Source organism: Bos taurus, chromosome 14 (assembly GCF_002263795.3).
Source record: "Bos taurus isolate L1 Dominette 01449 registration number 42190680 breed Hereford chromosome 14, ARS-UCD2.0, whole genome shotgun sequence".
Taxonomy (NCBI): domain Eukaryota; kingdom Metazoa; phylum Chordata; class Mammalia; order Artiodactyla; family Bovidae; genus Bos; species Bos taurus.
Window position 1 is genome coordinate 35,892,210 of NC_037341.1, and position 15,094 is coordinate 35,907,303.

Sequence of the window (15,094 nt, forward strand, 5' to 3'; positions counted from 1 at the left end):
GCATACAATTATTTGTGACACATTCTGATGTTTTAAATTGGATTCATTAATGAAGGGTACCATTGATTTGTTAGAAGCTGGTTTTTTTTTTTTTTTTTTTTTTAATGCTAGAATTGAGAACACAATATTTTGAATATGCACCATGAGGAAAAGAAGTAAGGGTATCAATGGACGTGGCCACACCAGAATCCAAAGGTTAATTTGTGCAGTCGTCTGCTTTGAGTCTGAAGACGTGGCCACCTATACATTGTGATTTGAATACCTTGGGAAAGGTTTCTGCCTTTCACCTTAAGTTATTTTCCCAGCACAAATACTGGCCTGCTTGTATTTCCATTCCTATAGAGTCATTCCTTTGATTATTGTTATTTTTTAAATTTCGGTATGGCAAAAACCATCACAGTATCTCAATAATGAAGGGGACAACAGAGGATGAGATGGTTGGATGGCGTCACTGACTCAGTGGACATGAGTTTCAGTAATCTCCGGGAGTTGGTGATAGACAGGGAGGCCTTGTGTGCTGCAGTCCACGGGGTCACAAAGAGTTGGACACGACTGAGTGACTGAACTGAACTGAATTGTCCTCCAATTAAAATAAATTAGTTAAGAAATAAAAGTAAAAAATTTTTAAAAAGAAAAAAATATTTATTTTTAATTGAAGGACAATTGCTTTACAATACTGTGTTAGTTTCTGCCATACATCAACATGAATCAGTCATAGGTATGCATATGTTGCCTCCCTCTTGAACCTCCCTCCCACATCCCATCCCACCCCACCCCTCACAGAGCCCTGGTTTGAGTTCCCTGAGTCATACAGCAAATTCCCACTGGCTATCTATTTTACAGATGAAGTGAATATATCTCTCCATTTGTCCCACTGTCTCCTTCCCCTACCCCCCTGTGTCCATAAATCTGTTTTCTGTCTGCATCTTCATGGACACCCTGCAAATAGATTCGTCAGTACCATCTTTCTAGATTCCATATATAAGCATTAAAATATACTATTTATTTTTCTCTCTATGACTTACTTCAATCCTAGAGCCTATTATACACAGTGAAGTAAGTCCTTTGATTATTCTTTGTTGTCATTGATTAGTCACTAAGTCGTGTCTGAGTCTTATGTGACCCCATGGACTGTAGCCCACCAGGTCCCTCTGTCCATGAGACTTCCCAGGCAAGAGTATAGGAGTGGGTTGCCATTTCTAAGAGATCTTCCCGATCCAGGGATTGAACCCATGTCTCCTGCATTGAAGGCTGATTCTTTACCACTGAAGCCCTGATTAAGCTTTACCCACTGTTACAGGCTTCATTGACAATATGAAAGAGAAAAGTTCATCATTGAAGTGTATAAGCTCATCTTTTGAAGAAAAAATTTAGACTCACTAACTTACACACTTTATTTTCTTCATCCTTTTATTGGTTAACAATTCTGTTATAATGTCTTTTCTGGCTTGAATATTTTTCCTAGGAGTGAGTATAAGCTGAGAAATTGAAAATTCATCTTTGCCAAATTTTAAACTTAAAAAACTGACAAGTGAACTTTTTCTTGTTGGAATGTCCAGTTGGAATTCTTGAGGTTACTCAGAAATCTCACAGTACCATGAAATTTAAGGGATAGGAGGCACCTTGGCAATAAGAGGCAATCTTGTCCATTTCTCAGCAGAACTGATGGTCACCTGGGGTCTGCCTGGACATTAACAGGCCCAGGAGTGCCTTGAGGCAGCAAATTCCACTTTGGGGCAGCAGTAATTATTAGAGTCTTACTTGTTTTTTGCTTGTTCCCTACATAGTTCCAGAAAATCCATCCTTTATTTTGAGCCTAGGCCTTATTAAAATAAGCAAATAAGGGCCAGGGGAACATCTAAGCAAATTGTAAATCACCATAATTAACTGATATTGGATGATGTTAGCCAAAACATGTGGCCAGAAAAAGGATAGCAGTGCTTTGAAATTCATTATTCACTCACTCATTCACTCTTTAGGATAGTCCACAAACATTTGGTAAGCACTCACATCTCAAAGATACAGATATGGATGAGATGTTCATCACTTTTAAGAACTCACAGCCCCAAAAAGGTATTTTCACTTAAAGCTCACGTGAAACCTTCTCTTTTGCAGCTTTTATTGGCTCTGTAGTTAATTGCTCCTGTATGTTTATAGCATGTTTATCTACCTCCACTAGGATGTAAACTCTGTGATGTCAGAGATTGTGCCTCAAGCAAAGTCTCATGAATATTTGCTGAATGAATGAACAAGAAAGAATTCTAAGTGGAATGAGAAAAGAGAAAATGAGAAAAGCATTGTAATAGATAGAACGAACTTCTAACCCATTATGGCAGAAGCAATGGATTCTCCCTGAACAAGTATTTCTTTTTTAAAATATTTAATTAATTAACTCGGCTGCGCCGGGTCTTGTTTGCAGCACGTGGGATCTATTAATAGTTCCCCGACCAGGCATCAAACTTCGGCCCCTTGCATTGGGAGCTTGGAATCTTAGCCACTGGACTTCCAGAGCAATCCAAAGATATTTATTCTTGACTTAATAAAGAGTGAGAGTTTAGCAGATGGAGAATGTGGAAAAGAACATTTCATATGAGAAAGTCATATTGGATTTGGGAAGTGGCACATAATATGAAGTAGCTGGAAGAAGAAAAGGATTGTTAAATAAATGTTAAATAAAGCAGTCACTGACTTTTTCATTCACATAACATAGTATTCATTGTGTGTCTACTGAATGCCAGGCACCTGGGATACAGTGATGAATAAGATCAGACTTGATCCCTGCCCTCAAGAAACTTGGAGATGAGAGGATGGGTATAAATCAAATGATTGAAATACTCTTCCTGACAGATTTAAAACTTCTGTTGAGTGCTCCAGGTAAAGGTATATGCTTATATATAAGTTCTTAAAATTGAAGGATGACTGTATGGTCAAGGAAGTTGGGTGGATATGGGCTTCCCTGGTGGCTCAGATGGTAAAGAATCTGCCTGCAGTATGCAATGTGGGAAACCTGGGTTCAGTCCCTGGGTTGGGAAGATCCTCTGGAGGAGGGCATGGCAACCCACTCCAGTATTCTTGCTTAGAGAATACTCATGGACAGAGGAGCCTGGTGGGCTACAATCCATGGGGTTGAAAAGAGTCAGACACGACTAAGTGACTAAGTACAGCACAGCAACTAAGATATGATTTTTGGGTTAAAATCTGAAAAGGAAGAGGGGGGAAAATAGATGTGCAAATTCCCTGGGGCAGAAGGCGAATGGCATGTGTAAAATATGGTACTGATGAACGTATTTGCAAGGCAGCAATGGAGACACAGATATAGAGAACAGATTTGTGGACACAATGAGGGAAGGAGAGGGTGGAATGAATTTAAATGTATATATTTCCATATATAAAATTAGGTAGCCAGTGGGAATTTGCTGTATGATGCAAGGAGCTCAAATCAGAGCTCTGTGACAACCTAGACGGGTGGGATGGGACAGGAGGTGGGAAGAAAGTTCAAGAGGAAGGGACATATGTATACCTATGGCTGATTCATGTTGATGTATGGAAGAAACCAACACAATATTGTAAAACAATTATTCCAATTAAAATAAATAAATCTATTTTAAAAATTGTAAAAAAAAAAAAAAAAGAAAGAAAGAAATCAAAGAAAAATCAAATCAAAGAATAGAGAATGACTTCCCTTGTGGTCTAGTGGTTAAAACTCCATGCTTCCATTGCAGGGGGTACAGGTTTGATCCCTGGCTAGGGAGCTAAGATCCTGCATGCCCTGAGGTGTGGCCAAAACAGAAAGCTAGAACATAGAGGGAGAGGGAAGAGGGTACTGAACTGCAGAGATAAGTAGAAGTCAGACCTTACAGTTTTGTATTGTTGTTTCTATCCTGAGACTGGCAAGCATGGACACATCTTCTAGTAGGGATGGTCCAGACCTGCCAGTGTTTGGGTCGCAGTGTTCAGAACCAACTGGAGGGGTCCAAAGTGAGTGGAAGGAAGTAGTTATCCTAAACATTGGCACTAGGGAAGCAGAACCAAGGAAAGAACAATTCTGTGAAATGCATCCATCTTCTGAAGACCACAGTCAAGTTGCCGGACTATAGTCATTACTCTAAAGAAATAAGCAATGTATAGGAGATAACACACTTCACTTTAGTATTGTTTGAATCCAGTATTTTGATATGGGGAGTAAAGAAAGAAACAGAAACTGTTTAAAACTTCCACTAGAAGGTGAAAAGCAAAGAATGATGAGCTGGGGTGTAATGGAAAGAGACTTATGTAGTAAATCTTCGTAAGTCTGTAAATCTGGGTTCTGGTCCAAGTTTAGTCACTACCAGAGAGAGGTCAGCCAAGTCATGTGACTCATTGGATCTCAGTTTTAAAAGCTGTAAATAGGGAAATTGGACCAGGTCATCCCCAAGATCCCTTCTGCCAATATACTGTGATTCCAATTTCCAAACATGGGGGTATCTAAAGCATAGGGTATATGTTTAAGTCATAGAGACTAGCCTAAAATCAGACTCAGTATTGGAGCTTTTAATAAAAGCTCCATTGTTTACCATGTATTTGTTGGGGAGAAGTAAGGCACCAGAATATAATTGAAAAGTATATTTTTACTATGAGACAGAGCCCAATTGAGAAATATCCCTTGTGTAGAATCTTACTGCTGAACATTCCAGACCAAACATTGCATGATCTAAAATCTAATTTTATTGGAAGAAACCTAAGAAAGGTGTCCAAATCCTATCAAGGCTTCATGAACATTTTAAAACTTGGTTTCATAGAGACTGAATCTAACTGATGCCACACACCAAGATGGAATATGAAATTGAAGTCCATCACCCAAATAGAAGGTTGTATCATCCACAGAGAACTCCAGGTAGTGAATGAAGGTTGTGATTACTTACACCAGAATATTACAGAGTGGCCCAGCCTCATTTCCCATTCCTTTCAGTGGTACCAATAGTTTCTCTGTTTGTTGCCTTTTTTACTTTTCTTATCAACTTTCATCTTTATTTATCCCCTGCACTCTACTGTAACTTTGGGAAGACTTCTGCAAAAGGAGACTTGTAAAAGAACATGTCTTAGACTCCCACATAAAGGGCACTTTTACTGTCATAATAGACAGTCTTCTACCAGCTGAATGGCTGAATGCTCAGATAAAAGCTTGAGCCTTTTCTGGTGGGTCATGAAATAGACTGAGCATTCCAAGCCACTACTAGACCTTGTAGCTTATAGAAGGTCTAAGATGCATTATAACATTAGTGTTGTATTTTTCAGTGTAGAGAAGGATTTTTTATGAGCTATGTCTTATGAAAGGCCATTTTTCTAAAGGCAAAACTAGTGTTTTACTCTCTAATTATAGCAACTGTATATATAGGAGCTAATTCTTTAAATAGTTCTCTCTTCTGATGAAGAAAATTCATATTACCTGTCTAAATAAAATAGCTTATTTATAAATTTGGCTAGTCGGAAACATCGATGATATGGAACGGTGCTCAAATTGCATATTCTACTTATTGTCTTGTCTTTTCCCCTTCTTACTGCAACACAATGCTTCCTTTGACCACTGAAAGCAAAGCTTTTAGGATTTGGTTTGAGTGTATCTAAAAAAAGCCTGGGTTATATCAAGGATAAAAGTCTTGGATTTTTTTTAAACTGAGGAGTAAATACTTGTGCTAAAATCAAGGAACCTATTGATATTAGCAGCCTTTGACTGCAGAAGTGAAATGCTATTTCCACCTTTCTGAGGACAAGGACAATGTTACTAGAACTTGACATATTAAAAGACAATAGACAATATAAATTCAATAGTATTTCTGGCCAAGTTCTCAAGTACTTCAGCATGTATGTTCAATTTCTTAGGATAGCTGAAAGTTTCCCAGACATTGCTTTGAAATACTATGGATCTGTCTTTCTCAAATAAATCTAGTTTAACTTTTTATAAATGTATTGTTTTTCTTTAGTGAATTCTGGAGGTGCTTTTGAAAATTTCAGTGTGTACTAACTTTTTTTAAAGTACTGGTTAAATTTCAACTACCTTTCAGCTATAGTGCCTGTCTATCCAGATAGCTACTGCAAATAATCTTTGTGTGTCTCTTTGAAACAGAAATAGCTGTTACAAAAAAGAGGCATTTACTGCTTAATACCGTACACGAAAATTTAAGAAAACGCTTTAGAGCTATATATACACAGAGTGATTTAGATTTAAAGGTCTCAGTGCTGCTTGTTTGCAAATGTGTACTCAGCATGTACCAGCAACACAGAAATGAAATGTTAAACATCACTTAGGTTTTTAGAAAGATTTGGTTTTCATCTGTGCAGAATCGCACATGGGACTTATCCTGCCTTGCTCCACGAAGGAAGTGTCAAGTATATGACATAATGGTAGTATTTTTGAGACTACAGTGAAAAAAAAAAATCACCCCATTCCCTGCCTCGGACCTGGAGTCTTAAGCTGTAATTACGATGCCATGATCAGCATGTTGTGTTTTGTCAGCTTTAGCGCTGAATGGGTGGCAGCTTAATTCCATGCTGCTGGTAGGAGCCTGGTGCAGCTGTTCAGAAACGAGAATGTTTGTTGTTGTTTATTGTTCCGAGAGTCGCTTTTTTCCTCTAACAGACTAATGAAGAGATGTTTAGTACATTTGCACTGGTCGACTGATTGTTGCAAGCTTGACTTTCAATTGATCCAACGAGGTGAAATAAACTAGCAAGCTACCCCAAGAAAAGATTCACTGAGATTCTGCCCTTGACATAAAAATGCATGTTCAGTTTACAGCTGTTTGTGTATATAAATTCTACACTGTTGTATAACATCTCCAGAGTTTAAACAAGGAATTATTACATTTTATATTAAATTTATATATTAAATTGAACTTCATGATTGATTCTCATGGGATAAAATTATTATGGCAGACATCATTTCACTTATAAAACTAAATGTGGGAAAACATAGCACCATGTTCACTTTCATTACTAAAATTAAAAACGTAAATTTTGTGAGCTCTCAAGAGTGGCAAGACACAGTGTCTAACCCAAGGGGAATGGACAGATTCATTGTTAGGAATAAAATTAATATGGCAGAAAAGAATATAGATTTAAAATGGAAAGTTAAAAACACTAAATAAAATGAATGAAACTTTCATGATGTTCTGAATGTAGTCTGTTTCAAGCCTTGATAAATATTAAAGGGTTCTTGAAATGAAATATGAAAGCCAACTTTTCTTAAGAAACTGGACATGAAAAAGTTTTCATGGACTCTGAAGCACTATATTATGTTTATTTCTATCTTTTATTTCTATCTAAAGTAAGGATGGTGATTGGAGGGGAAGGGTGATAACAATCACAGAATCATAACAAGAGGAAAAAATCAACCAAGTGTCATAGGACATCAGAGAATAGTAGGCATGGAAATGCCATGGTTGGATGTGTGAAGAACCTGAAGCCCAACCAGAAAGGTGAAGGGGATGCTGGGAACAGCCCCACTGTACCCAGGGGTCATGAGCCTCAGAGCAGAGCCTCTTTTGTGATCTCATACAACATTCCATACAAAACAATTCAATTTAGATGTGTTTCTCTTCTTCTGGAGAGAGACATGGTATTTTCAGCTCACAGGGTTTTCTTATTAAGGGTGTAGAAAACTTCATGAAGTATATACAAGTCTGAAAAGATGGAGTTTTGCTTTTGTGGTTGGTTAGAGATGGTGAGGATAGAAAGATCTAGGGAACTAGGTAGAAGAGAGGGAGAGGAACCAAAGGGAGATAAGCCGTGGGTGGGGAAATAGAGCTGGAAAAATGAGAAAGAAAAATACAGAGGAAGAAAGAGCAGGGAGAAGGATGGGGGGCGGGGGGTGGGGTGGTAGACAGAAAGGCTCAGAGAGTTTCTAAGGGACTGTTGAGCAGGGCTTAGGTTCTGCACTTGACCTGAATGAGAGGCTTACAAATGTGACCACTTGTGTCCTACAACTCTTCTGAAAGCCTGATTAACTCTCTGAACACTAGTCACAATTCTGCAATGGTCAAGAACTTGTATATTGAGCCTCAACTTATATTTGAGCCTCTACTTTTTTTTGCTGTAAATTAAAAAAATATTTCTTTTTATTGGAGTATAATTGCTTTCAGCTTCCCTTATGACTCAGTGGTAAAGAATCCACCTGCAGTGCAGTAGACAGGGATTTGATCCCTGAATGGGGAAGATCCCCTGGAGAAGGAAATGGCAACCCACTCCAGTATTCTTGCCTGGAAAATCCCATTGACAGAGGAGCTTGGTGGGCTACAGTCCATGGGGGTCATAAAGAGTCAGACACAACTGAGTGACTAAACGACCACCAACAATTGTTGTTGTTCAGTCACTAAGTCATGTAGACCTCTTTGTGACCCCATGGACAGGCTCTCGTGTCCTTCACTTATCTCCCAGAGTTTGCTCAAATTCATGTCTGTTGAGTCAGTGGATGCTATCTAACCACCTCATCCTTAGCCACCCCTGTCTCCTTTTGCCTTCAGTCTTGCCAGCATCAGGGTCTTTTCCAGTGAGTCTTTGCATCAGGTGGTCAAAGTATTGGAGCTTCAGCTTTAGCATAGTTGCTTTACAACGTGTTCATTTCTGCTGTACAGCAAAGTGAATCAGCTATACATATACATATATCCCCTTGGTTTTGGATTTCCTTCCCATTTAGGTCACCACAGAGCATTGAGTAGAGCTCCCTGAGCTCCATCATAGGTTTTCTGATTAGTTATCTGTTTTATACATGGTGTTAGTAGTGTGTCTGTATCAGTCCCAATCTCCCAGTTCATCCACTTCCATTTCCCCTTTGGCATCCATACTTTTGTTCACTATGTCTGTGTTGCTGTTCCCTTTGCAAATAGGTTCATCTGTACCATTTTTCTAGATTCCACATATATGTGTTAAAATGTGATAATTATTTTTCTCTTTCTGACATACTTCACTCTACTCTTTATCAAGTCATAAGCAGAACGTTCTGTCCAGGGAGAATAAAAAAATTTAACCACATTAACAATAATCAGAACAAAGCATCTTTAAGTCTTAAGAAATAAGATCAACAGACTGTATTCACTCATGCTAAGTTTCTGTACCCCTGCTTTGAAGAAAGGGCATTGAATTTCAGGCTGTCTTTTATTGTGGGTTTTGTAATCAGTGCTGGATTTCTTATAACAGAAAGTTCTTGATTAGTAAAGAAAATACTTTGAAATTTAAGTCTTATGACCTCTCTTCACTTGACACATACTCTACAAAAAGGAAAATTCACTGTAAGTCATGAGTGTGAAGTTTTTTTAAGAAAAATGGTGACTTACCAGTGACTGTGACAGAGTATTTATGCTTTTAGTAATGACTTTTAGAAGAAAGGAAGTCACACTAAACCCTTGACCGTAAACATGAGATGTTTGTACACCACTGGAGTTTTCTCTCACTCTTTCTGAAAAACCTCTTGTATGATACCATAATTGGTTCAAAGACCATCTCTCTTCTTCACATTAAAGTCCTACTTCACAAAGAGTGAATTCATTGTAATGCTCATTTGTTGCCAAATTAAAAATGGATTAGCTTTCCTGCTTATTATTCATGTGGACTGGTCACATAATCTGTATGAGTACCTGAGATGTCATTGTACCTGAAACTGAGTTATTTGATGGAGAACAGACACTTCAGATTCACCACTTGAATTATCCATCTGTAATATTTTCATTTATTTTGCCCAATCCTAATATTGCTTTCTGGAGGAGGGCATGGAAACCCACTCCAGTATTCTTGCCTGGAAAATCCCCGTGGACAGAGGAGCCTGGCAGGCTACAGTCCATAGGGTTGCAAAGAGTCGGATATGACTGAGTGAGCACACACACACAATATTACTCTGCCCTCTCTCACATGCTATTTGATGTGTAGTGTGTAGTCCATTATCATCTGAATACAAAAGTTGGACATGAGCATCAGTGGCATCAAAGATACATGCTATAAGGTACCCATTATGTGTGTGGGTACAGGGCTCGGTGGAGAAAATATAAGACCAAGAATTCCTGGCCTTATAGGCTTAAAATCCACTAGAGGAGGCTGAACATATGCATACAAAAATTAAATACTAGCATTTATTTAATAGACACTGGTATAGCTTTTGATCATAGTTTTCATGTAGTTGATTGGAAGGTAAGACGGGAGAAATGTGAGGGCTTCCCAAGTAGTGCCAGTGGTAAAGAACCCACCTGCCATTGCAGGAGACACAGGAGATGCAGGTTTGATCCCTGGGTTGAAAAGATCCCCTGGAGGAGGAATTGGAAACCCACTCCAGTCTTCTTGCCTGGAAAATTCCATGGAATTTGTATTAAATTATTTGTAATTTGTATTATAATTTGTATAATAATAATAATAAAATAAGTTTAAAAACAGGAGAAATGTGAGTTTTTTTATTCTATTCAGATATATTTCCCTGTAATGGGCACTTCACATAAAGTATCTCATTTAATTGTCTAAACACTGCCTATAAAGTAGATACTATTATCCTCATTTTTTAGATTAAGAAATTGAGGCTTAGAGGATTTGATACTTACCCAAATTATTGTAATTCTCCTTTATTGTAAAAATAAGCATTTTTGTCATCTGCAATGAGAATGTATATGTATATGCTTTTAATATTTCTGTATCTATGTAGCTGAAAAAACTCCCATGTCAAGTATATTTATTGGCCATATTTGAAATACTTCTTACAGTGTCCAGCACTATTTTTTCATAAATTTGACTTATTTTCATTTGCGAGAATACTTGGCTTCCAGGTGGAGAAATAAATTTAACTTATAGGAGTGGAGAGACCAAAGACATGGTAAAATTGGTGTGTATCTTAAAAGAGAATTCTAATTATAAGGACCTCTTAAATCTAAAAGCTTTTCCCTTTGGTATAAGCTATTGCCTGTGTGAAACATGGTGTTTTACATTAAAAGTGGTGTTTGAGGTGAATTGCTTGAAGCACCATGGTTTTCTGCAAAAACATTATAGAGAAAGATCAAATAAGAAGATGCTTACTGCTGCAGATCAGAAGAATAGATCAATAAGAGGGACTACTAAAACAGTCATATTTTAAAGAATTAGTCCACAGGAGAAAAGAGCTGTGGGTCAAAGAATGTAAACACACACACATTCTGACATATCCTATGTACACACAAACTTATATACACATAACATGTAAATATAGATGCATTTTAGGCAAGTATCCAATTAATTCCATTTATGCATTTTTCCAGCCATATACATTAGCCTTACTAGGTCTTTTATCAACTGCCCTGTGGAGAACAATTAAACAATTGACTATTTAGCATTTATCAAACCCTCACAATATGTAAGAACTGTGCTCAGTGATAAAGATGTAACAGAGAAAATAGTCTTTGTCTTTCAGGGCTCCCAGTATCCTTGGGAAAGGTGTGATTGCAGTGGTGTGGTGAAGCAGAATAGACACTCACAGAGTTTCAGGATCCTAGCAGAGATGTATCATGGAAGACTTTTTGGAGGAGGTGATGTCTGAACTGAGTCTTGAAGAGCAAGCTGAAGTTAGTCAAACCTTCCAGGACACAGCATAAACAAAGGCCAGGAGCTTGAAACAGAATAGTGTGTGTAGTCTGGGGTTGCTGGAGTACAGTGATGAAGGAGGAATGAGAGGTGAGGGTGGAGAGGTAGGTCACATCTGCCAGGGCTCAGGGGACTTTATACTGCCAGTTACATTGGACGTTTGTAGGGATTAAAGCATGGTTAAATCAGATTTGTTTCTTAGCGGATCATTCTAGAAGCTATACAGAGAATTTTTTTTTTAATGTGGACAAAATCAGAGCTCAGGATATAGTTTCAGATGCTACTGTAGAAATGTAGGCAAGGGGTCTTCCCTGGTGGCTCAGCGGTAAAGAATCCACCTGCCAATGCAGGAGACAGGAGTTCCATCCTTGCTCCAGAAAGATTACACATGCCGTGGGACAACTAAGCCCATGTGCCTCAACTATTAAGCCTGTGCTCTAAAGCCCAGGAGTGGCAACTATTGAGCCCACACACTGCAACTACTGAGGCCCACCTACCATAGAGCCTGTGCACTGCAACAGGAGAAGCCACTGCACTGAGAAGCTCCTGCACCGCAACTAGAACAAAGCCCACACAGAAACGAAGTCCCAGCACAGCCAAAATAAATAAATAATGATAAAAATATTGTTTTAAACAAAGAAATGTAGGCAAGAGATGCTGAGAGTTTGAACAGCATGGTTCAGAGTAACAGGGACTGGGTAATATAGGCAGAGGGCTTAAGCAATGTTCAGGAGGTTCAGTTGGTTAAGACCTGGTGCTTATTTGCATGTGGACAGATAGATGGGAATTTCTTAGAGTTTTAGCTTGGGTAGCTAGCTCAGTGTGGGGGTGCAGAGGACCACACATCTGAGAAGGAACATGAACTGATGGGGAAGGTTGGAGGTGTGCTGGGTTTAGCCTGATGTGCCTGCGTTTCATTTGGGAAGAGTTGATCAGCACAAGGATAGTTCAAAGCTTGAGAAAGAGGTCTCCAGTGACAAATTTGGGAGCTGTCTGCCTATAGGTGTATAAAAAATTGAATACAGCTTCTTCTGCATAGTACATTGTGTGGTCTTTTCTTCCTTATGCCTTTTAAGTTTTAGCAAAGATGTACATCTCCATCAATACACAGTAATTATTGTTATACCTCCGGGTTGTGCACGAACAGCGGAGTGATCTCATAGAACAGGAAATGCTTTAGGAAAAATGCAAGTAACCAGAGGCTTTATGGTTGCTTTCTTCCAGGTGCATCCGTGGAAATGCCTGCCGCAGAGGGATCTAGCTTGAGTTGACCTTCCAGCGGCGCATCCTTTTGAGGACCCTTTGTGCAGTCCAAAATGGCAGAGAAGGTTCCCCCTGGCTTAAACAGGAAGACGTCAAGGTCGACACTTTCTCTTCCACCGGAACCAGTGGACATCATTAGGAGCAAAACGTGCTCCCGGAGGGTGAAGATCAACGTGGGGGGCCTCAACCACGAGGTCCTGTGGAGAACGTTGGACCGGTTGCCCAGGACCCGCCTGGGGAAGCTCCGGGACTGCAACACGCACGAGAGCCTCCTGGAGGTGTGCGATGACTACAACCTGAACGAGAACGAGTATTTCTTCGATCGGCACCCAGGAGCCTTCACTTCCATTTTAAATTTCTACCGGACAGGGAAACTCCACATGATGGAAGAAATGTGCGCTCTCTCTTTCGGCCAAGAGCTTGATTACTGGGGGATCGATGAGATCTACTTAGAGTCGTGCTGCCAAGCCAGGTATCATCAAAAGAAGGAGCAGATGAACGAAGAACTGCGGCGGGAGGCGGAGACCATGCGGGAACGCGAGGGTGAAGAGTTTGATAACACCTGCTGCCCTGAGAAGAGAAAGAAACTCTGGGACCTGCTGGAGAAGCCCAACTCGTCCGTGGCTGCCAAGGTATGAAAAGCAAGAGTGTGACTTTCTTACGCGTGGTTCAAAAAGGCGGTCCCTATATGCTAGAAAGTATGCTTTTCGTGGTTTAAGATGTTTGGGTAAGACGTAGCATAGGGTGTCTATGCAGGGAGACGTCCTTTCCAAGATCTTATGGAGTGAAATTGAGTTATTCTTATTGATAAGGCATACAATGACATTACTCTTTCCTAAGTGTTTTTTGTTACTTGGGAACAGCCTAGGTGCTTTGATGTTGAAGACTGCTGACCACCCAGATGCCGTCTGGGGTTGGTGACTTGAAGGCTGAGGGGAGAACATGAACTCAGATCCATCCGTGTGGAGTCTTGCAGATAGGCCTGGGCACCATCCTGAATGAAGTTCGGTGCTGTCATTGAAAGTGGAGGAGGTGCCTCCCGGCCTGGTCCTCTGGAGGAGCAGGAGAGACTGGAGAGCATGGTCCAGTGTAGACCAGCAGGGCTGGGGGCCCCCATTGAGGAAGGATCCGCCTTATGAGGCAGTGTAAGGGGTGAATCAGTGTCAGCGTGGATCGACTGACCCCCTCCTGTGAGGTCTGCTCTAACAGTGTTGTTTTTGTTGGTGTATAATTGTGTTCACAATTGAGATGTTCCCATATCTCAGATCATAAAGTGTTGGCTGAAAAGGAAGGTCAATTCATATTTTTCCATTGATCTTGGATACATCTCAATCTAAGAGTAAAAATTTTGGCCACTAATTTCAGAATTTAATTCAATTGCATGACAGTGTTTATCTAACTCTATTTGGAGCTTTGAGAGTTAGCAGAAACTGGTTTTCATTGCATATATTTAGTTCTTTATTTCAGTATGAATTGTAAGTAAAAAGCCCAAAGAGTCATCTTTAGCTGCAGAAGCATAGGATTGACATTTTGTGCCAATTAGATGAAAATGGAATTTGGAGTAGAGAAGAGAAAACAGTGAATAATCCTATAAATTCTTTGGATTACTTACTGTCTTTTTTTCCAGTTGTCTTTTCTTATAAACAGTAAAAATTATGGAAATGTAATTGATTCTGTGTGCCTTTGACTGAAAATTACAATTCTCCATAATAGTTTACAGCATGTAAATAACATAAATTATCAACTGGATGCAGACTATCATAAAACTGCTTCTTGCACTGACTGATATTTCTAGTTTTGCATCTTTTGACTTATAAAGGCATTTTACTTTCTGGCCAGGATGTGGAACTAAATGGAATGAAATGTTATTTCTGCTGTTCATGATGAGGAAATGCACATTTTGTGGCAAATGAAAGGTTTCAACTAGGTCTTTTGTAGTTATGAATAATTTGTTTCCTTTTGTTTTATCTGTAAGAGAGAGATGTGGACTTTGGTTGAGAAAGGTTACTTCTCTTCCAATGTCAAACCTTTAAGTTACACATTTGAGTTACTACTAAAAACATGGAGTGAATTTTGAAGCTGAATAAGATAAATTCTGGGTTTAGGGGAGTATTTTGGGTGTCAAATGAACTCTTTCAAGATTTTAGGCAATTGAGGAATAAATCATTGTACCACCAGATGGTCCAGAGGGAGTTAGCCAAATATAAGCAGCTAAATCAAAGAAAATTTGAAAGGCCAATTTGATTTATTTGCTGGTAACATTATT

General features: G+C 39.2%; 1 protein-coding gene across 1 annotated transcript in view; it reads left to right on the forward strand.

Moving 5' to 3' along the window:
* Positions 1–15,094, forward strand: part of KCNB2 (potassium voltage-gated channel subfamily B member 2) — a 461,172-nt gene that overhangs the window by 17,548 nt on the left and 428,530 nt on the right. Inside the window, 1 exon segment of the mRNA NM_001024563.1 lies at positions 12,790–13,460. Coding sequence (NP_001019734.1) covers positions 12,882–13,460 — 579 coding nt within the window. The 5' untranslated portion in view covers positions 12,790–12,881.